Here is a 25,777-nt window from a genome sequence, read left to right on the forward strand (position 1 = left end):
TTTTATGCTTTCCTAAGCAAGCTAACTTGGCATTGTCAGAATTGGCTACACTGACCTTTGCTACATTATAAAAACATAGATAAAAAGTTTTAAAATGCCACCAAACCCTCCTCTCTCCCCCCTTTTTTTAAGAACAAACAAGGAAACAGAAAACCCAAACAAAACCAAAAACCCTGCACACTGCCCAGGTATTATTTGCTGTATGCTTTTCCATTTGAATTAAAGCAGAAAAAGAAATCTGTTTTTTGAGTCTACCTCCACAAATGAATTAAACCTCAAAAATCCCATTGTTATTTTGGTGAAATAAGTGAAACAGAGATAAAGTAACCTGGCTAAGCCATAAACCAATTCCTTGAAAGAACCAAAAGAAATAACTCTTATCTCCTTGCTTCCAGTCTTGTGTTTATCTTACGTTTATAACCCCAATATTGTCCTTTTCTTTCTTCATATTGATGGCTGGAAAACAAGACTAGTATATATGATGGAAACACATAACAACATCTTGCACATCGTTTTTCATTCATATTACGAAGTAATTCTTTGCATTAAAAACAATTATTTTAGATACACTTTTCATGCCTAGTTTTATATAGAACCACATGCAATTTTATTTTCAGACAGTGAGGTTGCAGCCTCTCCACTGGGTCAAATACCTGACCTTTACTGCCATTGATGAGACTGGCCAAATTCATACTCACACACACAGCTCTTAGAAATGCCAGGTGTGTAGGAGGGTCTGGTGGTCCCTGTGAGGCAAAGGGGTTTGTACGGTCTAATGTGCAAATACCAAAGCCAACTTCTTGCTACATATTACAGACCTGCTGTTAAGAAACCAGGAGCAATACCATAGGATTCAAATTTCTCCGCATAAATTTTATCACCTACACCCAAATCATTGCTTCTGATCTGTCACTGGTGAAAAACTTACACCCTAGCAAGAGGAAGCAGCAAGACGATCCTATAAAACTGTTGATGAATACAGACTCACCAAGCAAATTGTAAATATTTCTTCAAACTACAGCCACATCTCAATAGCATGCTCAGATTAATCGTCAGAGTAAAATCCCCAATCAGGTTAACGTCTCCGGTTAATCTGAAAGGCAAAACAAAGGGCTGGCTCTGGCATTAAGGCTCTGCCTTTACTATTGACTCCTTTGTGTGTCAGAGAGACACTACCAAGGGATTGCTTTCACAGACTAAATACGTCTCTGGCATACCTAAAAAGGTCTTAATCCACTCAGAGCAGGAGTATCAACATGAGGCTGTGAAGTAGCTAACCACCCTGAGGCAGCTGGGGAGCTAAGCCTAGGCAGAAGATACTTGTTGGTCTGGCGTGCTAACAGGCAAACCACTCATCATCACACAAATTGGAAGACATCTGAGGAACCACGTGCTCTTTGTGTTGCTATCCATTTTACAGCTTCGCAGCAGAAAGAACCTATACTGTATATCAATAAATACATAAAAATTCAGTTGAGAAATACTGGAGTTTAATTTTCAGTTAAAAAGCCTTTTTAGTGTACATCTCCACCCCCAAACCTTCACTTTGAGGGACAGCTTTAGGGTTATTTTCATCAAGCTTAAAACGAGTGATTTAAACTACTCCATTAGCCAATACCGTGGTTAAGAAAAGCTCCACACTCTCTAAAAAATTAAGAACCACTGTCCACAAGTTATGATAACTCTCTTGAGTATGCTTGTGTTTGAACATATTTATAATAATTTGATTTGACAAGTAACATTTAGGAAAAAAAAGCTATGAAGAGGTTAAGTGCAATGACCTTTTAGGCCTTGACAAATCTCTGAATCTTTTTTCCTTGATTATCAAAACCTGTATATGAAATTCCCCAAGATGTTGCACACTGGGAAAACCAGAACCCAGCGCAACTGAAACAGCTGCTCAAATAATTTCCTTATCACAGTTTTTAAATAATTACTGTAGTAATTGTTTATTACTGCAAGTACCTTAGCAGAATGTACAAGTATAAGTTATTTACTTTGACAGGTATAAAAGATGTCTATCCTTAGAAATGGAGCTGCGCCGCTGCTCACCATCATATTTAGGGAAGCATTTCCCCTGTTGAGATATCTTCGAAAGAGGACAAAAAGACTGAATAAACCCGAATAATGTAGCTCATTTAGAAACAAAAGTAAGATTACAAAACCATGGGGTGTGAAATGCTATGCAAATACAGATTTTGTATTACACTGTAGCACAGAAGAAATTCAGATGACTAATATAAGCCATGTAAAATAAATGACATATACCTACATACGCTTGTTATAAAACAGTCAAAACTTTGTTTTGACAAAGAAATAGTTACTGTGTGCTGTATATGCTACAATATTTCCAGAACAACATGGCAAAACAGATCATTACCAGCTTGGGTCTGTAGTATACATAACTTGCTATGTTTGAAGTACAACAATTTCTTTTGAAAAATTGGCTAGAGGAAGACCTTCAAGGGATTAAACTCTAAGATTATTTAATTGTTCCCATTGAAACCAACTGTTATCAAAGTTTGTTTTCAATTTCTCCTGAACCTCAATTTTTTCATATCAACTTCTGGTATGAATAACTTCCAGTATGAAATCCGTAACTTTTTTTCTTTTTTTCACTGAAAGGCTCTTTTTCCTCAATAATTTTCCATCTTTAGTTACAAAGACTGAAGAGCTGATGCTGGAAGCTGGATCAGTGGGAATGCTTATTCTTCTTAAATTATTAGTAAGAAAATTATTTCAGTCAATGGTATGAAGCAAGGTGAGATAAAAGGATTGAAGTTAACTATTCAATAAGAGATTTAGGCATCCTCAAGAAAACCTGGGAGACATTGTAGCTTAAATTCACAGCAACAACATAAAAAGCTGTATTCACCCGCTGCCTCATCGCAATAATTCCTTATAAAGGAATCTAATCTGATCTGATTAACACCTTCAGAAAATACTGAGGTATACAGTCAGATCATCATGAGTGATTACCCATCAACTGGACTACATTAAATAACCATGTGTTTATTCCTAGCCTTAGCATGTTGCCAATATGCCTCAATTTAAAGCAGATACAAGTGGCTAGGAAAACGTATGCAAACAATTTGAACAGTAGCTCTCAAAGTGGTAATTGGTTCCATTTCTGATCATCTGACTGCACAGTTGTAAACAATCTTTTTAAAGTGGTCGTGTCACCGCAGCTGCAACCTGCCCTCTACATAATAGCTCCCTACTACAGAGCACTCACACATAAAATGAATGATCAGTATCTCCTTCCCTCCTAGTCCCAAGGGATGCTAACCATGTCAAACAAAAATGCTCTGCGTGAAGGGATAAAAATGGTTATCAGAAAAAGATTTTGCATGTATTAGGAAGCACAGAACTCCTAAAGACGGTACAGCCCCTTACTGTATGGAAATAATAGCTTGTTCAGAAAATATATTTGTATGTTTGGATGTAAATCAGAATAATATAGTCATATCTGATAAAAATGATATAGCATTTCATTGCTCATTAATGGTGAAGAAAGTTTCGCAGCATTTAATAGCTACGAACCTTCTAAAGTCAGCAGAGCTTCAAAAGCTTCTAAGCTATTATTCTAAGCTATAGTAGTCTCAAGCTGCATCGGGGGGGGTTAGATTGGATATTCGGAAAAAATTTCTTCACTGAAAGAGTGGTCAGGCATTGGAACAGGCTGCCCAGAGAGGTGGTGGAGTCACCATCCCTGGAGGTGTTCAAAAATGTGGCACTTCAGGGCGTGGCTTAGGAGACATGGTGGTGTTGCGTTGATGGTTGGGCTTGATGACCGTAGAGCTCTTTTCCAACCTTAATGATTCTATGATTCTGTGATTCTATTTCCAATACCACCCCCACTCCCCCATATTGGCCATTTTAAATGCCTCCCCTTCTAGTTCACTGACCCTGCATCCCATTCTGAGGCACTGAGACATAACAACAGCCTTAGGTTCCTCACCCAGACTTAGGTCCCTGGCAGTTTGGGGTCAGAAGTACTTGGCAGCCAGATACCTATGGATTTCATGGAATCTTTGTTGGACACAGAGTTGAATCTCAAAGTACGTCTTCCTCCTAAGCATACCTACTGTTTATACTTTCCACGTAGCTAATACTGGATAACTTACATTATGTTAACATGAGCTCCAAATTTGATCTTTACCCTAAAACCTCGACTTGGGGGAGCACATTTTGGTTTTTACTTTTACTAGGTTGCCAAAAAAACCCAAAGGGAGCTGACAGTTGCGTTTCTGAACTCCAAGGTATTAATCCTATTTACTGAATCCTGGGTCTTTTGATATATTTCGATTATATTCAAATGTTTATACTGAGAGTAAACATCAAAACAATATTGGGGCACAATATCTAGCTAGTAATTGGATATGACTCCCCGCCAAAGCCAAAGTTTTGCATAAAACCCACATAAGATATAGCAAAGTCAGTTGCAAAATAAATCTTATCCACCAGTTAGCAATGCCCTGACGGCAGCTCCCATGCAGACCTCATTCTTCCATTCCATTTGCAGAATGGAAGCAGCGGACAGTAAATGATAGTAAAGCTTGGCTTTAAAAGCATGTCAGTCGGCAAACGACAAAGGCTTCAGACATTGGGGGTTCAATCATTCACTGACGTGCTTGTTGGAGGGATCCCACCCCACCACCTGAGGCTGAGCTACCTGGAGCTTTGAAACGTGTTAACATGTGGAACAGCCAGTGCAAATAGTGGTACTCAGTTTCTACCTCTGACTTGGAGGTGAAATCTTCACTCGTAAACATTTTGATACTATTCTTGGGCAAGGTCGAAGGTGAAAATTAAGTAATTACATTTAAATCAAAAGCACTTGTTCATTAAAACTTTGCTTCAGTTAATAAATGTTCAAATTTTTTCCCTCAGTCCTGTTCTACATTTATTCTTTTTCTATTATTACATTTTCTAGGCATTTATTTTAAAATTTGGTCTCATTAAAACTTATGGATAAATTATAAAGACATTACTGCATCTTACTGACAGTCAGTGTAATTTCTGAGGGCAATATTTCACTTAAACTTCACAAAAATCAGAGGCAATTCAAAAAATCATTTGAATAGTTTATTACATCCTTGATTTGGTAAAAGTAAACTGTTAGATTCTACTGCTTTCATCCCTTTCATGTATTCACTGCTGCAATAAATTAGGTCTTATAAAAAACAAAACATAAAACAAATTCAAGAGATGCTGTAAATAGGGAACAAAAAGGAAATTATCTAGTGCAAGCTTTTGGAGTGTAAACCCCTTGACACATGTTGTAACCAGCCAGTTAATAATTGCTTTGTAAATTGTTATAAATCTCAAATGAAGCAGAGGGGATAAAACTAACAAACAAGTAATAAAGTACAATTGTTACTTGTTTGGAGTGATTATTGTCACGGCCTACCAAATTCAAAATCTTGTAACAAAGAACCTTTTTTTATATTTCCTCCAGTGTAGCTATTATACCTTTGCTGGAAAATACATATAATCCTTATCAATAAATAACGTGTCACACAAAATATATGCTCGTGCAGATGCTGAATATTTACAATGGCCACATGCCACAGATTTTAACACCACTCTCATCATACACTGTTCTCTCCCTTATTCACGCAGAACAGATTTTCTCAGGCTGGACAGAATACGTAATGGATGTTAAAAATGCAGGGGGCATAGGAATGGGTACCGTCCTCACTGCATCATGCTACAATGCAGGAGCTCTCTTCCAGAATGAAGAAAACATACAAAGACAACTTTAAACAGGAACCTCTTACAGAAACAAATTAAAGTTTGGCAAAGTCAAGAACAACTGGAAATAGGGTTATTCAAATGAAAGAGACTGGCAATCCTTGTAATTGGCCCTGTTGCCATTTTTAGCTATAACACTCCAGACTTTTCAGGAACGTGCTACTTAGCTATAAATTTTCTTTCGGTGTTAGGGCTTGGCAGATCTTCACCATTAGCTTGCAGCCAAAATGTCGTTCCACGTTATGTTGCCAGCATTACGACACTGACCTAATTTGTCCCTCATACTGTATGCTCAACAGAGTCAGAAATAATGAAGAAAATGCTCTCTTGTCTCATAGTTATTTCCCAGAATTGGAAATAGTGTTTTATTACCAGTGTTCCCAAACTGGAGGCATAATAAGGGGAGGGAAAGGGAGAAGCAGAAAGATACAGTCCACTTGTTTAAAACGTACCTCTTTTATGGGCATTCACTTGGTGCCAATAAACTTTAGTATTTAAAACGAACACACAGCTGTTTATTTTTTAACAATTTTAAGTTACTTATTTTGTATCCTTAAACAATGTTTAGTTTTTCTAAAAAATTTGAACATTTTAAATACTGTACTCAAATATTGTACTTGTAATGTAGTCTCCTTTTACCCTGCCCAGAAGCCCCAACAAATAAAATGTTTAAGTTCTACTGTGCAAATACGTTTATGCCTCACCTCAACATCTTGGCTTCATATTACTTATAATAAAAAGGCATTCATTGAATCCTTCCATTATTATCAAGAGACATGAACAGTTATTGCACTTCATTTTTTTATCACAAATAGAAACAAGTTCCCATTATATTTTTTTAAGGAATGCAATTTCCAAACATTTTTAGAGTGATAAATGGTCTCAGGATAGACCTCAGACAACAACTTACATAATTCTAGTACTACACAAAGCAACCTTTACGTATGCATATGCTTAAATTCTAGGACAAGTTTTAAGTATGAAAGTATCATGGAATACTGTATAAATGTGGAGAAAATAAATTTCAGAGAGTTTGATGGAAAATCAATCGACAAAAGGTAAATATTTCAGAAAGTGATATATTTAGTATAAATCAAACTGAAAAGGTTCCCAGGTTTAAAACATTTCTGCGCTCTCCTAGCTGATGGACGATTGCTAATCCGTGATCTGAGTCATGACGAGCTGTCTGAACAGAAACCTCTGAGGAATGTTTTACTCATGCTCTTTGCTCCACAAGAAACTAATTATCTCCATTAGCAAGATACTCAAGTAAATCGTTACAAATACAAAAAAGTTTTTACAGACTTAAATATTCAAAAACCTTGAAATTGTTCCACATACTAATGACTAATGTCTGCAACCAGAAAAAAAAGTAATGTACTATTCCCTCTAAAAAACCAAGAAAGAAAAGAAAAAAACAATGACAAATGGAAATAATAAAACATCCAGAAAATATACCAGGGAATCAACTGTGACAATTAATGGCCTGTTTGGCATCTCCCTGAGACAAAAGAATGAAAGATGAATGTTGAACAGAACTTTGTTTTTCCCCTTGAGCTAAAGGTGCTTAAAAAAGGCACAAATTCAATGCAGCAAAACCATAACCAGTCACAGAAGAATGCTATAAACCACTTACAGGGACGAGGAATTTTTTTATTTCTTCCAAGGCATGACTCATACGAGAATACGCCTCCCCAGGTGGAGCAAACACTTCAATTAATACGTGAAGCTCATCACTCAGGTGTGCGTATTTGGCTTCTCCACTTTTCCTTAGTTCTTCCTCCTATGAAAAAAAGGGTGGGTTTTTTTTAGAACTGGAAATCTGCTGATTTTGCATTGATTTAGCATTTACAGAGAACATGACAAAAGGACATAAAAAATCTAGTACAAGCCACTGAATGATTTAAAAATCAATTTTGAGTGTTTGAATGATAAAACCAGCATAATCATCATCTACAACAGATTTTAATCAGCACAGTTAAAAAATGCTAAATCCTCCAGAAGTGAGTACTGAAATATTAAATCCATAATGGAAAAGCTGCATTAATCTGTCTGAAATTTAGCTGTTCACAAAAAAAAAAAAAGGTCTATTTAACCATTTTGGAGCACTTTAACAAATGGTATTGTTCATTAAAGTCTTAATGTTATTTAATGAATATCTGCAGGCTGTACATTTTAGTGTCGCTAAACGGAAGTATGCCCTAGCACTTCTATTTGAGACATGAGGTCTGAGTTTCAGTCACAGTTTTGACATATGGTACCTATGTAATCTAGTCTACATTGGTTAAGATGGTGATTCACCTCACCTAGATTAATACCTTGACAATCTTTGGGTCTGAGTTTTCCATCTATAAAATAAGCCTAATAATCCTACTTTACGTTAATGTCCTGAAATATCAATCTACTTTCTTATACAAGGCTTTGAGATAGTGAGTGCAAATCGTAATACACATTCATATTAGTTACATCTGCATAAAAAGCAAAGACATAAAATAGTGATGATGTTAATGGCATTGGCTATGACAACATAATGAAAAATTTATGTCATTACTACACAAGATATCAATAAGTAATGGTGAAGAAATGATGAGTTGAAAACTCAGTCTTCAAAAATATTTCAAGAAATGTCATTTTGAAGAAAATATGTATGCGTATCTGCATTTTATAGATGGAAAACATAATCACAGAAAAAGAAGTAAACTAATTTGCTTAAAACTGGCTAAGAAGTGTAGCTTTTTAGTGTATACTAAAATAATACTTCACGAACATTTAGATATCTAAGATATAAAAATTATAACACTAGATTACAATTCTTATTTACTTAGCTTACTGAATTCCACATGAACTTCAGTTATTTTAGCCTTGCCTAATTGACACCACTGCTTGACACCAAAAATATTTGCATGATGCTATGCTTCAAACAATATGCATACAGTTCTTTTTATCTGCAGTAGAAGATCCAGCCCAAGGACTTTTGGACTTCTCACAGAATACACAATGGTTACATCCATTAGCTCCAGAGCCCTAGATCTGACTCCATGATAAGCCAACATTTTGCAGATGATGATAAAATCATAACTCAATAAATGTGATCCATGATTTTATTTTAAAAAGTTGAAAATTGACATAATTGTTTTCAACTGAAGACTAAAACATTAAGATAAGCAGAACAGATGGTAGAGCATTTTTATCTTTACAGTTAAAGTATCTTTGGCATTTTAGCTGAATCTCATTGAAATGCCCATAAGGACCAGAGCATAATATAACAGTCTATCATGAGATGTTACAGTACTTTTTTCTGGAAAAAAACATTTGATTGCAGCTTCCGGAATAACTTGACATGAAGCATTTAAACAGAATTAAGTTTTAATAGATATAAAGCAACATCCTAGTAATTGCTAGAAGTTTCTTTCATATTGCTTTTTTAAGATTCTTGAAAAAACACCAGAAAGCCCCAAAAGTTGTCTTTCAGGAAAAGAATACCAACAAACTTTGTAAAAAGTATAAATTGAATCTTTTTTTCAAATGTAGAAAGAGTAAAAATTAATGTTTGGGTCATTATTTTGATCAGGATTTTGCACAACTAAGACATCACTAACATGATTTTGTAACACAGACCTGTCTTACAGGAAGTTAGGTATATGCTTGTATGGTGGTAGCAATGGTAACGATGTTGTTTCTCTTTCATTTTCTCACCTAATTCAGGAATTCTTAAAACATGTAATTTTATAACTTTCCTCCTAGGTGCAGTACATCCTTTCTGTCTGACTACTCACCAGTCATTTCTACAGCTGTTGGGAACAGCAGGCTAGGGCTGTGAGATCCTCAACATTTCTTTCAGAGGATATCTAATGATGTTCCTTCTTGTGGAACACACGGGGTTAAAGACTGAATTTTCACACAGTACCTTTTCTCATCAACAAGGAAAATGTCAGAAAAATGCTTCTTTTATTGCAAGTGTGTGTGTTGAAGAGAGAAACATAAATCACTACAGGAAAAACATGGAAGACTCAGACCATGTGAGCATTGTACCAAGATTTGCTTCCAAAAGCCAGTGAATATGACTACGTACTTTGGGACTGAATGTGGCCATACGTTTAATTGTATGCCAGGTATCAGGTATCTAGCAAGTAAAACATCAGACATAACTCATGGAGTGAGAGGAGACACTTGTCGATATTGTGGGTTACACTTACTGGCAGGTAATACAGTTTTCCAAGTGCAGTATGGATGAATGGACTTTCCCAGAAGCACATGAAGTTGGACAATGCCTTTGCGTTCATTAGCAAGCAGCACAGCCCACTGCACAGCAAAATGGTCAGTGCTGCGGACCCGACATCCACACTGCTTACACTTACGATGACAGCACCACCCCTTGCCTAGCACTTCAGTGGGTGTTGCTTCCTGCTAGGTGTAGCCCGGTTGCAGAAATTGAGCTCCCATTAGAAGTCAGAGAGCCTTCCTGCAGCCCAACTTTGGTTTTGTTTCATAGGAGATGAGTCCAGTTCACTTCCTGTGATCTCTGCTCACTGTAAGTAATGGCCCAGTCACTGGGAATGATCAGGAGGCTCTCCTCTAAACTGCGCTTCTGAGTCAAACTAAAACACTAATGACGTACTACTAGCGATGTAGTACTGGTAAGGACCAAGACAGATTATGAGACTTTCTAGCATCTATTACAAGAAGGCACAATGAGTGAGATTGTCATAAATCTATTTTATAAGGTGTTATTTATAAGGTTATCTGGGTGCTGTTGGCCTTGCAAGACTCTGTACCCCTAAAGGTTCCTAATGCACCAATCTAATTACCTGTGGACTTTGGCTGTTTCTCATATAATTCTGCCTTAACCACCTGTGAGATCCAGCTATTCCCCATGGTGCTGTCTGTAACTTCTGTCAGATTCTCATAGCTTTTCATGTTCTACAATTCCCCATGTCATGTCCAGCAGTCTTCCAGTCCCTGTTCAGCTTGCACAGCCTTGGCCAGGATCTATCCAGCAGACCAGTCATTTGCCCACAGCACTAGCAAGGGAATTGCAACTGCTTAAGGCTACTCGTGTAGACATGAAATGAAACACAGTAAAAGACAATGTGCATTGAAAGCCTGATGGATTCACTGTAGAGAACTACCCTGAAAACCAACAAAATGCAGTTAAGTCTATAGGCAATGGATCTTAGAGAAAAAAACCCAACAAATTCAGGACCTGATCAGTTCTGAATTATAAAATGAATGGAATAGATTCCCTGGGCTTCTGGATCTGTGATAGTACTCTCTTAGTACTGACCCTCAGGTTAATAATATGGTTCTTATTTACTGCATGGTGATAATGTTTAACTCCACTGCGGGTTGAGCAAAGCAGAGGAAACGCACACTGGTCTCTAGAGACAATTGCCCCCTCTTCCTGACCCTCTCCCAGTCCCTTCTGCATGCCAACTCCCTTCCTCTCTCAAGTCTGACAGTGCTATATTCCATACCCAAACCCAGCTCCCCTCACACTATGTGCTTCAGGCTTCCATCATCCTCATCTGCTGCATCACAGCTTCTGTCACATGGTGCTGAAGTCCACCCAACCTTAACCTGATGCACGGCTCCATGACCCACTCCCTCATAAAAGATAACAGATATTTTGAAACACCTGCTGTGTTTTATAATTTCCAGTTGACCAAAGCAGGGAAAATGAATTATGAAACTCTATAGCAGAAATCTGATGAGTACCGACCTCTGCAAAAGTGAAGCGTTAGAGTGATAAGAACATAAAGGCCAAGAAAAATGATGAATTATCTCTGGATGAGAAAGCAGCCCTACCATTTTAAAAGGATGTGTGCTGACAGAGAACTGATTTCTGGCTCAAACCCCAGCCAAAATGCTTGAATAAAACTACTGGAAGGAACTTGAAAGAACAAATGGAGTTTGCATAGCAAACAAAATTACACAATCCAGATTGATGAATAAAATGTCCTCATAAAATTCAAATAACAGAATATCCAAGAATAATAGAAGAGAAAGCTGCAGCAGGAATTGTGTAGATCTCAGTGATAAATATCATCAATACAATGCATAGAGATTCCTATAATGTAACAAATACAGCTATGAAAAGAAACAATGGGTACTTGAAGAACAATACGAGAATTGCAGTGGATTTCATATCTTGAACGAATTTGCAAATAAAAGCATAGCACAGAGGCTAGACAAAGATGATAATCACAGTGCTGTTGCTGAACAGGCATTATTCATAAGACCAATGGACAATGCTACAGAAGAAAATTAATGAGCATGCAGTTTGACAAATGCAAACCTATTAATTTTTAATCTGGAGATAAATGCAAAAATCAAGATGTTGTAACAAGCGAACTATACAGTAACAAGTAAATCAGAATAGATGTAATTTCTTGGTGGTACCTGTTTTGGGATTAAAAAAAAGGTTTCAGGTCCTATGAACCATCAGTGGAGAAACTGAGAACAATTAAAAAAAAAAAAACCAAACCAGAAGAACAATTTGAGGATGGATGACGTGGAATGGGACAGTTCTCGGAAGAGTACAGAGCAAAGCTCAAGAAGCTTAGCCATCCCTTGATTTTTGTTTTTAAACCAGTTATTCTCACTCCAGGAAGAAGAATAAAGAAGACGGAGATGGTGAATACATGAGGAGAGCTCACACAGCAGAGCTAAGAGGGTGGGTGTACAACACCCGCAGTCAGCCACTGAGACCCCATAATGAAATGCAGGCATATAGAAAGAACATAGCCAACAACAGAGGAAATTCCTAGAGATACAGGTGACAACAATTATTTTTCTATACTTGACACATCATTAAAATTCTCGTAGTTACTTTGGTGAAATTGAGCAGAGATTTCTGTACATTCAGTACTGTCTTGGGCAAACATGCCATTCCATTCAAGGGTGCTTTATCTCCTGATGCTTTTCATAATGAAATACAACAACAGCTTAATGGTAAAGTGGTACTAAGCTGTACGTAGATCATTTTTGTTTAAATAGGTGAGAAGGAAAACAAAGACAAACCAGTAGAAGAATGTTATGATAACACAACCATTGAACCACTACTGAAAAAGCCTGAACACCTGTGGTGAACATTAGATGAAAATTCTGTGAAAGAAAATAAATGTGTAGAAGAGTTAAGACATTAAAGTTGTATGTACCAAAACTGAGGCTACAACCAGTGATCACTGTGACCAACAACTCGTGAACTATGTATAAATTACCTGCCAGAAAATTGATAGAGCAGAGATGGAGTTAACAAACCTACAAATGGTTCTGCACTTGTAAAAATCTAAGTGAAAGCTAAAACAGGATAGGTAAGAATCACCTAGTCATTAGACAACCGCTGCTAGAACTAAACAAGCCAAAGATGTTCAAGGAATATAACCAGAAATGCACACCTTCCATACCTAAAGATGGTTTCTAAAAAGATTACGTTTCTCTTCAAACTTATGATCACAACTAGGGATGACTGCATTCAGGGTACCTTCAGATTTAGGAAGAAGACTTTGCTTTAATTAATGAGAGTACAAAACGTCATGGTTTTATTTATGAGAGGCTAATTACCAATTTGTTGCAACCAAGTTACAAAGCAGGTTGTTTGAACTCCCACTAAGCTGTTACACTCTTACTATGGGCAAAAACATACCTTTTTTTTTTTTTTTAATGAAGTTGTAAAAGTGAATCAAAGAATTATTAGTAGTCTAGTTCCATACTAACACTTGCAGCTCAAATTACCTGCACGTAAAATGACATATACACAAACTTTCTAGTGTCTGACCCTTTCCCTGGTGTTATAGTCACCCTTCCACTGCCCTAAGGGGGTCCTAAGGTTAATGGTTTTGGCTGGTGGAGGGGAGGCATTGCTGTGAGTTGGCAGCACCTTGAGTCCTTTGATGCAAGATGTATAATACCGATGGTGATAATGTCTTCCTCCTCTCTTCAGGAAGCACTTGGGGCAATTTTTAGGTTTGTGAACACACTACATAAATTGCTTTTTCTCCATAATTTTGCAACTCCATTCCCCATCCAAATTCACTATATATGGCAAGTTGTACATATGCTGTCTACTTTTTCTTTGCTCTCTTTGTTACTCATAAAGTGATTTTGCCCAGCTCCCAAGGTTGCACTCCTTTAATGACCAGTAACTGACCTTGATGCCAAGTCCCTCTTCACAGCCCTGGAGCCTAATCATCCCGTGCCTTTGCTTTCAAGGCCTCCACTTCCATCCCACCCGTGTACTCCTCTATGCTGCAGTTTTATTCTAGGGCCATGGCAGCACCCTCTACACAGAAAAACAACTTACAATTGCTTTCTATTAGTTACAAATATAGTATAAACCCAGGCAAAAGCTAAAACACCATAGGTAAGAATCACTTGGCCATCAGATAACTGCTGCTGGAAGTAAGCAAGCTCAAAGGGAGGTAGGAGCAGACCAAGGCCAGCCCAGAGCAGGCCTGGCAGGTCCCACGCCCTGTGCTGCTGCATTAGCACAAAGCCTGCAGCCTGCAAAGAGTGATGGCAACACCATATTTACTGAGATACAGGGCTACCAGTGTCAGTGGAAGGAAAACAGAAACTACTTATTGCCCTTGTTGGGCAGGTCTGAAAAATACTCCAGGGATACACAGATTGTTTTTCGAGCTACAAATGTCTAATTTTCAACCTCAATACGCATGAGGCCTGCTGCTTTCAATGCCCTCCCTTGTTCAATCAGCAGATCTATACACACGAATATCTCAGGGTTTAAAAACAATCATTTGGATTGTGCCACAGCGTGAGCTATGATTGCTAGAGCTGCTGCTGAGCATGAGTCTCTGCACAAAGTGACCAACGCTAATTAGCACAGACCACATTCCCACACCTCATCACCACTTTAGGAAGGGCTCCTCACTATGATACAGGGTTTTGTTCAACTACACCAGGCTGCTGACAGTCAGGTGCCAAATCAACATATTCGAAAGGATGAATACACTTATTTAGTGATTTCAAAAAATTAAGACTAGAGAGATTTTATAATAGCTGATAACATTGTAAGAACTTGAAGAGCTTACTGTGTCAAAAATAAAGCAATGAGCTTGTGGCACAGGAGAAAAAGATCCTTTGAGCAAAGCAGACACAGCTTTGTTTACACTGGTTAGAGGAAAACATACTTTCTTTTCTGCTGCTATCAGTCTTACTTTCTGGAAACCATTTTACTAGTTCTATTACATATTTCTAGCTCTATTTATTTAATTGTGTTTGGAACCGAGTTACCCTGGTTTTATAAAATTTGATCCCTTCTTTTAGAGACAGAGAAGGTGAACAGTCACCTTAAAGTGATACAAATGTTATAGATCCTAGAAAGTTCTACTAATGTTTTAGGTAATTCAACAACCCAGCTGAATGAAATTATCAGGCAACTTGAAAAGAAGATTAACTGTATTTATGCTAAGAATTCTATACACTGACAATAACAGTAGGATATTTATCTACAATTCTTATTATTCAGGAAACATTTGTCTTGGTATCTGTGAAGTATAAATGGCATTCTCAAAAACTGTGTTTAATCAAAAATATTATTTGCCATTTAAAATATACAAACAGGAAAATTTAAATTAAATATCTATACCTTCTTTTTTTTTTCTTCTCTGTCATGAAGTTTTTTATTATTATTATTATTGTTATTATTATTGGTCCTGTAAGAACACAGCTTTTTCTCCAAGGAATGAGACAGAATATTTGTATCTTAAGATCTGCAAAGGGCATTCTGTCTTTAAGTATAGATACTTGTATGAAAATAAATGTTTTTAAGTTCTCAAGGCTCTGAATGGATTCTTTTGCTAAGCACTATCAAACCAAAATATAAGTCAACTCCAGTTTTATAGTATTCAAGTACTTTAAAGAGTTTGGTTCTGGTCACCTGAAGGAAATAGTAGAAGCAGTATTTCTACCATAGAGAAAATTCTGGAGGCAAAGATCCGTGCCTAAGCTATTTTCTGTATAAGCAATATGAAAACCCTGTATTTCCAAAGTATCAGTCACCAGAGGGCTAATGTGTGCACTTACCTTTGACTGTGAAGGAAACTGAAGCTTCACCTTGGGAATTCATTTATTTGTATATTTAAACCCAATTTCACAATGAAAGCTCCAAGTACACACTTAAAGGTAACTACTTGCTTAACCGCCCATTTGATGAAGGATGCTTCCCCAAATACCAGCCTAGAGAATAAATCCACTGAAGCATGTCACATTACTTCGGTGCCTAATTGCTATTGTAGTATTGTAGGGGCCTACATAGAGAGATTTCCAAGCCTTTCCTGATGTAACTGTGTAACCTACTCAGTTTATAGCTGCAAAAGAACTTAAACACCCAGGATTTAGGAATTATTTTGATCCTAAATACCAGATTGTGGCCATCTCAATTCCTGTTCAGTTGCTTCCTATCCCTGAAATCTATAGACGACAAAGTTGTCCACAGAAATACTCCTGAGACACAGAAGTGTCTGACCAGCAGTGCCGCATTACGGTGAAGGAGATCTGATGCTTATTTGAGGCTTAAGCTTCTTTGGGATTCATAAACTAGTGAGGGACTAAGTAAGATAGATGTTCTGAATATGCTCCTACTGAATAAAAAAGCAATGCTGCTGCCCTTTTCCTTAATGAGGTAGCAGTTGGAGCACTCATCAAGTTATGCATTACAAAAGCTAGGAAATAGGTGTTCATTTTAGGGAAGTTGCTAGATGAATCCCGCAAGAACCATTTGGGGACGTGTTCTGTTGAACTATTCATAAGTGATCCAGAAAGTGAGTTGAACAGTAATAAAAATTCTCAAGTGATAAAAGCCAGAGCTCTATCTGTGCGCACAATGAAAGGCTCTAGATAATGTTATTTCAGGAGAAAGATCTTGGAGGCATTACATTTGTTCAGTGTCCAATAGCAATTAAAAGGACATACTCTATTAGCTGTTTTTAAGAAAGGAAAAGAAATGCTACACCAAGCAGGATTATGCCACTGCAAAACCTGTACGATTCCCCCACCTTCAATACTGAAAACCATTCTGGTGCCCCAGTTGAACACAGTGTTAGAGCAAAAAAAAGATCAAGATGAAAATAATTATAAATACAGAAATATCTCCATATGAGAAGCTGAACGCAAAAGTCTTGGCAATCTTGATGTTCCTGCAGTTCACTATGTCCTTAAACAACTAATTCTCGGAATACCTCTCAACTTTCAATAGTTGTTACATTCTTACCCAAGCTTTCAGTCCTGCAACTCGCAGGAGATGCAGACTGAGCCCGTTCTTATGTTATTCTATCTCATTTGGAAACGTGAACACACCTAGTGGGGCATGCCCTGTTGTATACATACAGAATAAAACATGCAAATACAATATGGTTTCGTCCTATATCTGTAGTTGCTCGCTGCTGGGTTAGGTGTTATCTTTTTTATTAAACGCCCCCTATAACACAGATGTGTACACTTAAGGCAGTTATGTGTCAAATATGGAACTCACTTCTAATGATGTTTCTCCCTAGGCTGCACATCTTGTTTAAAAGATCCTGTTACTAATTAGTATTCAAATGAGCTCAATGTAGCATTACAAGCGCTTCATCTAGAAAGCAAGACAACACTTCAGCCACTCTGATTGCTCATTATAAACAGAGCTGAGAGAGTGCAGAGGAGACAGATTTACTGCCACTTTCTGATGTAAATTCCGGAATCACAACTGCTGCAAGACAGGCAGAGAATGCACTGCTGCCTTCACCTCCTCGCTTCCTGTGGTGGCAGGCTCCCCGGACCCTCCCACCCAGAGGGATGTTTTGAAGGATAATGTTGTTGTGTCTCTGATCAACCCCTTGAAGTTCAGCTGGGAAGCTTGTGCAAGTGCAAGGTTTAAAAGCTAAAACTGATCATCCCATTTAACTCCTCGCTGTTTTTTCTAGTGAGTCTCCACCATTGAGCAGGTTTCCACATTAAGGCTTTGTACCCTGAAATGCAACAGTACCGTGATGCAGGAAAGGTCCTTCCCTGAACACTCGGGATAAGAGAAGGGATTTCTCCCTGATGGCTGTATTGGCCTAGGCAGGGGGAACAGGATGGTTTGGCTTCCATCAGTTTGAAGACCTGGCTGATAAGCTGTATTATAAAGTTCATTTTCTTGCGAGTGGGCTGGTTGCCAGTAATTATTTCCCTAGGGCTGTCCCTTGATTAACCACAACATTGCAAAAGAAAGCAGCAAATGGATTTGAGGATCCTACCACCAAATACAGAAAGAGACAACTATTTTCTATATCCCCTTGATTCTCATGCAGTGATGTGGAAACCACATCAACGGCGGGAAGCCACGTTGGCAGAGGCAAACTGAACTCTGGGGAATGAAAGAGGAAAAGGAAGCTCATAAATAATTGACAAACAGTGTAGCTCTAATGGCATTTACACAGGCTAAAATGTTTAAATATCTGAAATTACTAAAAAACACACTATCTTCTGAAAAAGTATTTCAAATAACAGATAAATCAAATACCTGAAAAACCAACCAGTGTGTCTGTTTTTCACAAACATGTATTTTTTCTGGGTTAGAATTCTTATCTCTTGCAAATGAGACATTTCCTCTCACACATGACAGTCACACATGACTTTGCAGGTTTCACCTGCTGCTTCTTTCTTTGTAGGATTAGGTTTTGCATAATTACAAAGAACACAAACATGCATTTCAGTGGCAAAATTACTTTTTCCTTTATCTAGAAAATCTAACTACTCACATCATATTCATTTAGATAAATAAACTTTACTGAGAGTGCAAGTTCTTGGGTGATTTCTCACAAAAGTGTCAGAAGTAGTTAACAGATGAGTATGTGATAGTAACATTACATATATCATAATTTTATGTCTGACAGATTTACTGAGTGCAAATAAAATTGCTTGCAAATAGATTCTCGGTCATTTCAGCTATGATGATGATCTGCTCTGCAAAGATGGGAGAACACATTTTCTAATCTTCTCATAATGGAAAACTGTAAGGATATTAGTCCAATATAAGCTGTAAATGAGTCTGACTAAAACCCCTGAATTTTTTAATGACTAGTGATTACAGCAATTCTAATAGCAATTTACTAGAAGGCTCATTTTCAGAAAATATGCAGAGTACTCAGACCATGGACAATCCAGGTAACATCCAGCTTCTTGGCTGCGCAGTCTAGACCTGACCCGAACTCTGAACCATGAAAGAGTGACTTAAGAAGCTACCATGCCTAAAACAAAAGTAAAGGAAGTCAAAATGAGTTCTGACAAGTTTATCTTCAGCTAACTTGGCTAGGGAGTGAGAGGGATGATGGTAGTTTTTGTTTGGGGTAGCTCAGTCTGTGACTCCAACAGAAACTCCAGTGTTCCTCACTGCAAATTTTTATAATAAATTATTTATCCTTGCTGAAAGGCACACCGACCCCTTTGGCAAGGGACACAAAATCCTAGTATCACAGAGAAAGTCGCCCAGAGGATGGCAAGGACTTTCCTCTGGGAAGTTACATGTCCAAAATTTCATGTTGTTCTTTGCACTGTCCTGAAGGAAACATCAGGTGCGCATTCACCTCAGAGCTTCCCCCTGGCTGAAGGGGTCACTGGTACTAAACTGGCCTGGCCAAGATGTCAGTGACTAAGTGCAGACAGGGCATTTTCTCTAAAAACTCATGGTGTGCTGCTCCTGCTCCCCTCCCCAGAACCTCCCATCTCCTACGAGTGCTCTTACAGGGCCCAAACCAGAACTGACTATCACAAACACACCAAACAAATGTAACATTGCAAAAGTAAAATAATTTAAAATTTCAGTTTAAAGCAGATCACTGTACTCCAGAAAAGGTTAAGTACCAGCAATCTTTGAAGAGTCAGCTAATTTTACCGCACTAAAAATTAATATTCATTTTGCACTTAAGTTTTATCATCCAGATCATCCCTGGCAATTTAAAGCACTCCTCCAACCCCCTTTATACTCTCAGATTTATGCAAGAAGACATAACCTTGTGCACAAGCTTTGAGTGTTGCAAAATTTTCATTATACGGTAGCCATATCTCAGATAATCACAAAATATGCAGATTACATTAATCAATTATAGTCAATTCAGCTTAATGTCACCATCAGTTTACCACAAAATTTCCTTCTATTAAAAGGTTTTTCCCAGGAAACATTGTAACCTGCCTCTGGCTGAAAATGAAGCATTGCATTTGTTTTCCAGTTCTTTAGTGCTTTAGCACCTGTGGTCTCCCTTGTTGCTCATTTTCAATACCAGTACAAATGAACGTAAAATAAAATTGAACAGCAGCCCTGTTTATGGCAGACTTTCTCCATAGCTTTGAGACAAAAGATGAGGGCATTTTTATTGTTGTATGAGCATCCTCAAATGTTCTGACTGATATTAAATGCTGAAGAAAACCACATTTCCTCTCCTTTCTTCCCCTCCCTCCTAAATTGAAAAGAGGGTAAAATAATAATAAAAAAATCCAAAATCAGGAATACGTGCACCACAGAAACTCAGCAGAGCTTCAGCTCCTAACAGACTTAGCTCCTTGTGTTATATTTTCCATCTGAATGTTTTGGGTTTTTTTAATTGAAAGCATGCCAAGAACAAATAACTCAAGTTCTTTGAGGACACAATCAAACTCCCCAGGCTGTGTTCAATCCCAAGTCTTTGCTGATGTGCTGGATCTGAGACAAAGGTCCCAGTTTAAAAGATAGTTCCGGGATAGCTGAACAATTATTTGTGTTCCCTGAGTGGGATTCATTTACCGTGACTTAGCTGTCCATAAGCTAGATATTTAAGCCTAAACTAGTAATGTGGAGCTCTCAAATGAAAGAAACAGACACTTTAACAGGGTGACTCATCTCAAGCTGAGGCTGGTGTTCAAGATGATTTGGGAGTTTAGGTGAATAATTCAGTTTAAGGATCTAAATATCTTTCTGGATCTGCCCAAATGATGTTTACAAAGAAGTAATCAAAGTACAATTGGCATCTCTAAAAATGTAGAAAATATGCCTAGCATTGGTTCTTTTATAATAATTACTAGCATGAGGGGAAAAGAAAAAGTACTGGAGCCATGTTTGACAAACGTAAAGACCGCTGGCATCACTTTTGAAACTGGCTGCAGGATTATAGATATCATTTTAACTATTGTGGAAAAAGGTAACAGAACCAGCATGAATCTGAAATATTGCACAGATCAATTTTCTCCTTCAAACACATATTTAAGCATTTATTGTTTTGACTGGGCAAGTTAGATGAAAATTGCACTGTTTTACAAGTGACCTAGATGCTACACGCTGGTGCCATGGACAGCAAAAAAGTAGGTGGAAAAACTAAGGAATCAGGCAAGCACTGGTTGAGATGCTACTATTACCAGCTTCAAACATACTTTTTCTGCTGCATTCTGAAACTTTGATTTCACTCAGAAACAGCTGGTGATTGCAAAAGCAACACTGGGCAACGGATCCTGGTATGATTTAAGAGGGACGATATATCTAATTATGAGAAACTCAATTTGTTTTATTTTCATGTTACGTAAGTTGCAGAGGGGGTTTGACAATGATGGAGTTTCCCAGCAGAAGAGCCACACAGTGCTCAGGCTTTGAACTCTCTCCTGGGACCTGTGGGAACACTGCTGCGCAACAACAGCTGATTAATTAAACCTCTCTCTGCTGTGGTTTACCAGTTATATACTTTCACCACCAATAAATCCGTCACACGAGGACATGTTCTGCCCACCTGCAGTTTGAACAACGGCACAGTCGCCATCACGTTGTATTACTGCAAGGACCTGAGACGCACAGAGCAGTCTGGAAAAGCATTTGAGATGTCTCTCCAGTAACCAGAGTGTGACATCTGTTCCATTAACAGTGCTCCTCGATCCCCCGGTCATGCTCAGGGACTGCTGCCCTCCTTGGTCACATGCCTCCAGGTCCTGCACTGTCCCTCCCTGCATCTTTACTACCTGCCCCTGGAACTGTTCTGCCTCCAGCACCAGACAGCACCTGTGTTTCCTTGGCATGTCTGTCCTTCCTCCATACCCTCAGAGAGAGCACTCCACCAGCTGGGGACATACGTGTAACATGACTAACAGGAAAGAAAGATGCCTTCCTTCCTTCATTTGTAGCGAAAGCGTATTTTTATGTTTGCTTGGGGTTTTTAAAATGTTGCCATTAGCATGCTATGTCACAGTAGCTCTCTGAATCCCGTTCTGCCGGAGGCTGTTTCTATGCTAGAAATGTTCAGAGGCAAAGAAGTCCTCCCGTCAACCATTTCTTGCTAGTGGTGCTTTGGCAGACATTCACCAGGGCCTGCCTTTGCCAGTGCTGCCTGCCTTTGCCTGCCTCCGCTGCTGGCGCCACAGGCAACTGGCAAGAAAGGCACGAGGGGTGATGGGGTGATGGAGCACCTCCCACCAGAGCATGGGGTCCCTCAGAGTCTGTTTCCCACAACTCCTCTAATCCCCTCCCACACTGGTTTTCAATCTTTTCACCACCGTCTCCTCAGACACATGGAGGGCTACAAATGAGACGAACCCTCATGTTTGCTGCAGAGACAGGAGACCTGATTCTTCTGTGTCTGTGGAAGTGCAGATCAGCAACTGTAGCAGCCTGCTGCCTGCTGTTCAGGAAGAAAAATAAATACCACTTTCAGGTGGATAATATGGAAAATAAATGTAACCAACCATCTGTGTATAATGCAGCAATGATCCTGGACTATCTAAATGACAGCTTCAGACTGTCGGCTCAATTAAAGCCCCAAAACTCTTGGTTTTGTGCTTAGTTCTCTGCTTAGGAATTGCTCTTTTTCCATTCTTATAGTGCAAATATATTTGACTAAGTGTTGCTAGCACCTTCTATCACACTGGATGATACAGGACTCCAGACAATGTGTAGGAAGATGTTAATAAAATGGACTTTCCTAACTGAGGTCCTCCCATCTTTCCTTTGCACAGAAGAGGCTATTTTATTTTTTTTTTTCAGATCATGCAGGTATCAAGAGATCAGTGGCTGGACATATGTTTGCAGCTGTAGGAATGCAATGGGTTTGCCTGCAAAGTTCAGGAGTCCTTTTCCCTAAGTCAGCACGTTTGACTGAAATATTTTAACTTTGAGGAGGCCCAGAGTGCTTTCTTGCTTACCTTATGAAGCCATACCGGCAGTAACAGTACAGAGAGATTTAAGAGGTTGAGAAACTGTGACTACAGAGTATATATTTTATGAAATTAATGTGGAGTCAGATAACGTTATTGCTATTGTTACACAATATATTGCATGCTATTGCAAAATATGTTTCTGAAAAAAAATAATTTAAAAACATTGATGCTGAGTTGGAAATACTCCCAGCAGGTTGAAGGGAGAAGCAGACAGGCTGCCTGCCAGACCTAGCCAGTCCAACACAAGCTCAACAGCTGGGCGTCCCTGAGGTTCTGCAGAGCCAAAGGAAGCCACTGGAGTACATATTCATGTCATGAGTTGGTTGAGCTTTAAGTTTCATTTTAAGCTGTGAACATACAGGACTTAGGGGGGTGTATGGCTACAAAGTGCTATGCATTAATCTTAAATCTGAAGGTTTTTCCTTTGACTTATAGTGTCCCCCGCAATACACAAAATGGACTACTATAAACCGCAAGTACTGTCCAAAAAACTGAAAGCATGGTTTTAAGCATCATTTACTTCCAGGCCAGAGCACAAAGGGTCGGCACAGAAACAATGTCCAAGATGAAATAAATTATCACATCTGTCAGTTCACAAGGCCTACGACTTCTGACTAGTTTTGTAATCTATCCTTGCCGTCTTTTGAGCCAGCCACCCACTGTTTCTATCACGTTTTGAATCTAAGCACAGCATGCAAGTGTTTTAATTCAGATTTGGTCTTCTGCACTGGAAAATCAATATATTCTGGTTTTGGATTTGAAAGCCGGTACCCTCTATGTTTACAACACTTTTTTGTCAACATTATGGAATCCGAATGATCAATGAATGGTTTACGCACAGCAGTCTCCTTTAGCATTTCCAGAGTAATTCATTACAGTGTTCATCTAAATAGCGTGGGTTTTTTCTTGCTTATTTTCAGTAGACTGCTTTGTATTTTATTTCTCTTACTTCCATTCATTCCTTCTACCCAGATGGGTAAAACATATTTGCAAACATACACTCTGGGGAATCGTTTTAGCTGTTTCCCAAGCATGTTGATAAAGAAACAGGTGACTTGGAAACAGAATCCTTCTGTTCTTTGCTCATAGAAATTTAGCTTTCATTTTCAGGGGGAAAAGAGATAGAGGCCTAGAACAAAAGCGTACATAAGACAGTATGCAGTAATGAAGGCAGAAAATAATACCTTTCTCTTTTTTTGGTACATTGTTTACTTAGTTTTGCATAGACTACCTGAAGACCTGTAAGATCTTCATTGCTGATTTTCTGCTACTAGTGGATTGGCAAAGGGATGTGACTATGCTCTGTGTAATTGAGCATGGTGGCTTTAGAGGACAGCACCAGATTTTCTCCCATCTTTTTTTGTCTTTTGTGGAGATAACTGCAGCTACTTCACTGTTGCGCAATATGAGAATTACCTCTGGTGTGCCCCAGTTTCTGACAAACTGAAAACCATAAGACATTGACCAGGCACAGCCATCAGGTTGTGTGATGCTGTTTTGCTGACAGCCGGCTGTTACTGTGCAGGCAGCTCAGTGTCCACAGAAGCAGCATGGCAGAGCTTCTGGGGCAGCCTTGGAGAGCTAGCTGAAGACCAAAACACTGACGGACATACGTGTGCCACCAGTAGCACTGCCAGCAAAACTTGGTAGAATAGCTACGAGAGTTGTTCAACAAAATACAGTCTGTGCTGGATACAGCCAGAGCCTGTACCTTTCACAAATGGCTACCAGATCTGTGGGCATGCTCGACATCACTCATTTGGGCTACATGAGTGAAGGTGTAGTTACCACGTTGACTAATGAGGGGTTAAAACCAGCAGGCATGCAAGACTCCTGAATGGAAAATGAAACAATTCAGTGTGTCTTTATCCTGCAAACCAGCAGACAATGCAGGACCCAGTACCCATTTGGATGCAGCTAGAGGTCTGTTTGCCTCCCAGCAAAAGAAAAACAGAGGCAACAAAGTAGTCATGTGAGTATCTTCATAGGAGGAAGCCAAGAAAAAGGTCCTGTTTGGAGATAGGATTTTTAAAGGAAAGCTTGGGTTTCTGAACAAGAAACTGCCTGTTTGCTACTTCCTATTACGTTCAGGTAAAGGGGGTATGGCACCGATTATTTGTAAAAAAACTGAGAAATGCTACTTATTTCTTCCTCTAAAATAGGCAGAGAGGGAAGCCTGGTATTACCTCACTAAGGAGCACCAGTAACAAGGTCTAGAAGTACTAGCAGAGTTCTTCTCATTGCTCTTGGTGCAAGGCTAGACATTAAAAGACAAGTTTAAGAAATAGCCACGGAATATTGATGAAGAGTGACAGTCTCACTTCAAAAATTTGACTCTTTGACTTTTTCTTGACTTTAAAAAAAGTTTAAAAAGTTTTTAAGAATTATTTTCTATTTAGATAAGCTTTCCTGCCCTTTGTAGTCTAGCATAATTCCACTGAATATGATGCCATGGATCTTCATAAACCTGTAACTCTGTTTGACAGCTATACCCATACATTTGCCTTTGTGCTTTTCATCTGAAAAATCATGTTTTAAGCTCCCATGTCATTAACGTCATCATTACTTAAAAATGAAAAGCAAGGACATGAGATATGTTGTATGACCAAGGTCTCAAAGAGCAGTTTGGGCTATACAAGCTGGCTTCTGAAGGCACCTAAAATCACTAGGAATAAACAAAGACTTCTTTTCAGAATGACCAGGAGGCACAACTCATCCTCCCAGGAGTCACCTTTTCACTTGGCTAAGGAGAACATGTTTAAATGGTGAACCCTGCCCACAGTCTGAGATGAACACAGGCACATCAGCTGAAAGCCAGCAGCTGCCATCAGCACAGCAGAGACCCCAAGCTAGTACTGTCTGTTGGGAGGCA

General features: G+C 38.7%; 1 protein-coding gene across 4 annotated transcripts in view; it reads right to left on the reverse strand.

The window, feature by feature from the left end:
- The window catches only part of KHDRBS2 (KH RNA binding domain containing, signal transduction associated 2), a 369,498-nt gene that overhangs the window by 174,749 nt on the left and 168,972 nt on the right, over nt 1–25,777 (reverse strand). For all 4 annotated transcript variants that reach the window (XR_012659538.1, XR_012659539.1, XM_075087030.1 and 1 more), the window contains exon 4: nt 7,394–7,540. Coding sequence is in view for 2 of the 4 variants with exons in the window: in XM_075087030.1 (XP_074943131.1) it covers nt 7,394–7,540 (147 nt within the window). In the remaining 2 variants the exon portion in view is untranslated. The remainder of the gene's footprint in view (nt 1–7,393; nt 7,541–25,777) is intronic.

Source organism: Phalacrocorax aristotelis, chromosome 3, assembly GCF_949628215.1.
Source record: "Phalacrocorax aristotelis chromosome 3, bGulAri2.1, whole genome shotgun sequence".
Classification (NCBI taxonomy): domain Eukaryota; kingdom Metazoa; phylum Chordata; class Aves; order Suliformes; family Phalacrocoracidae; genus Phalacrocorax; species Phalacrocorax aristotelis.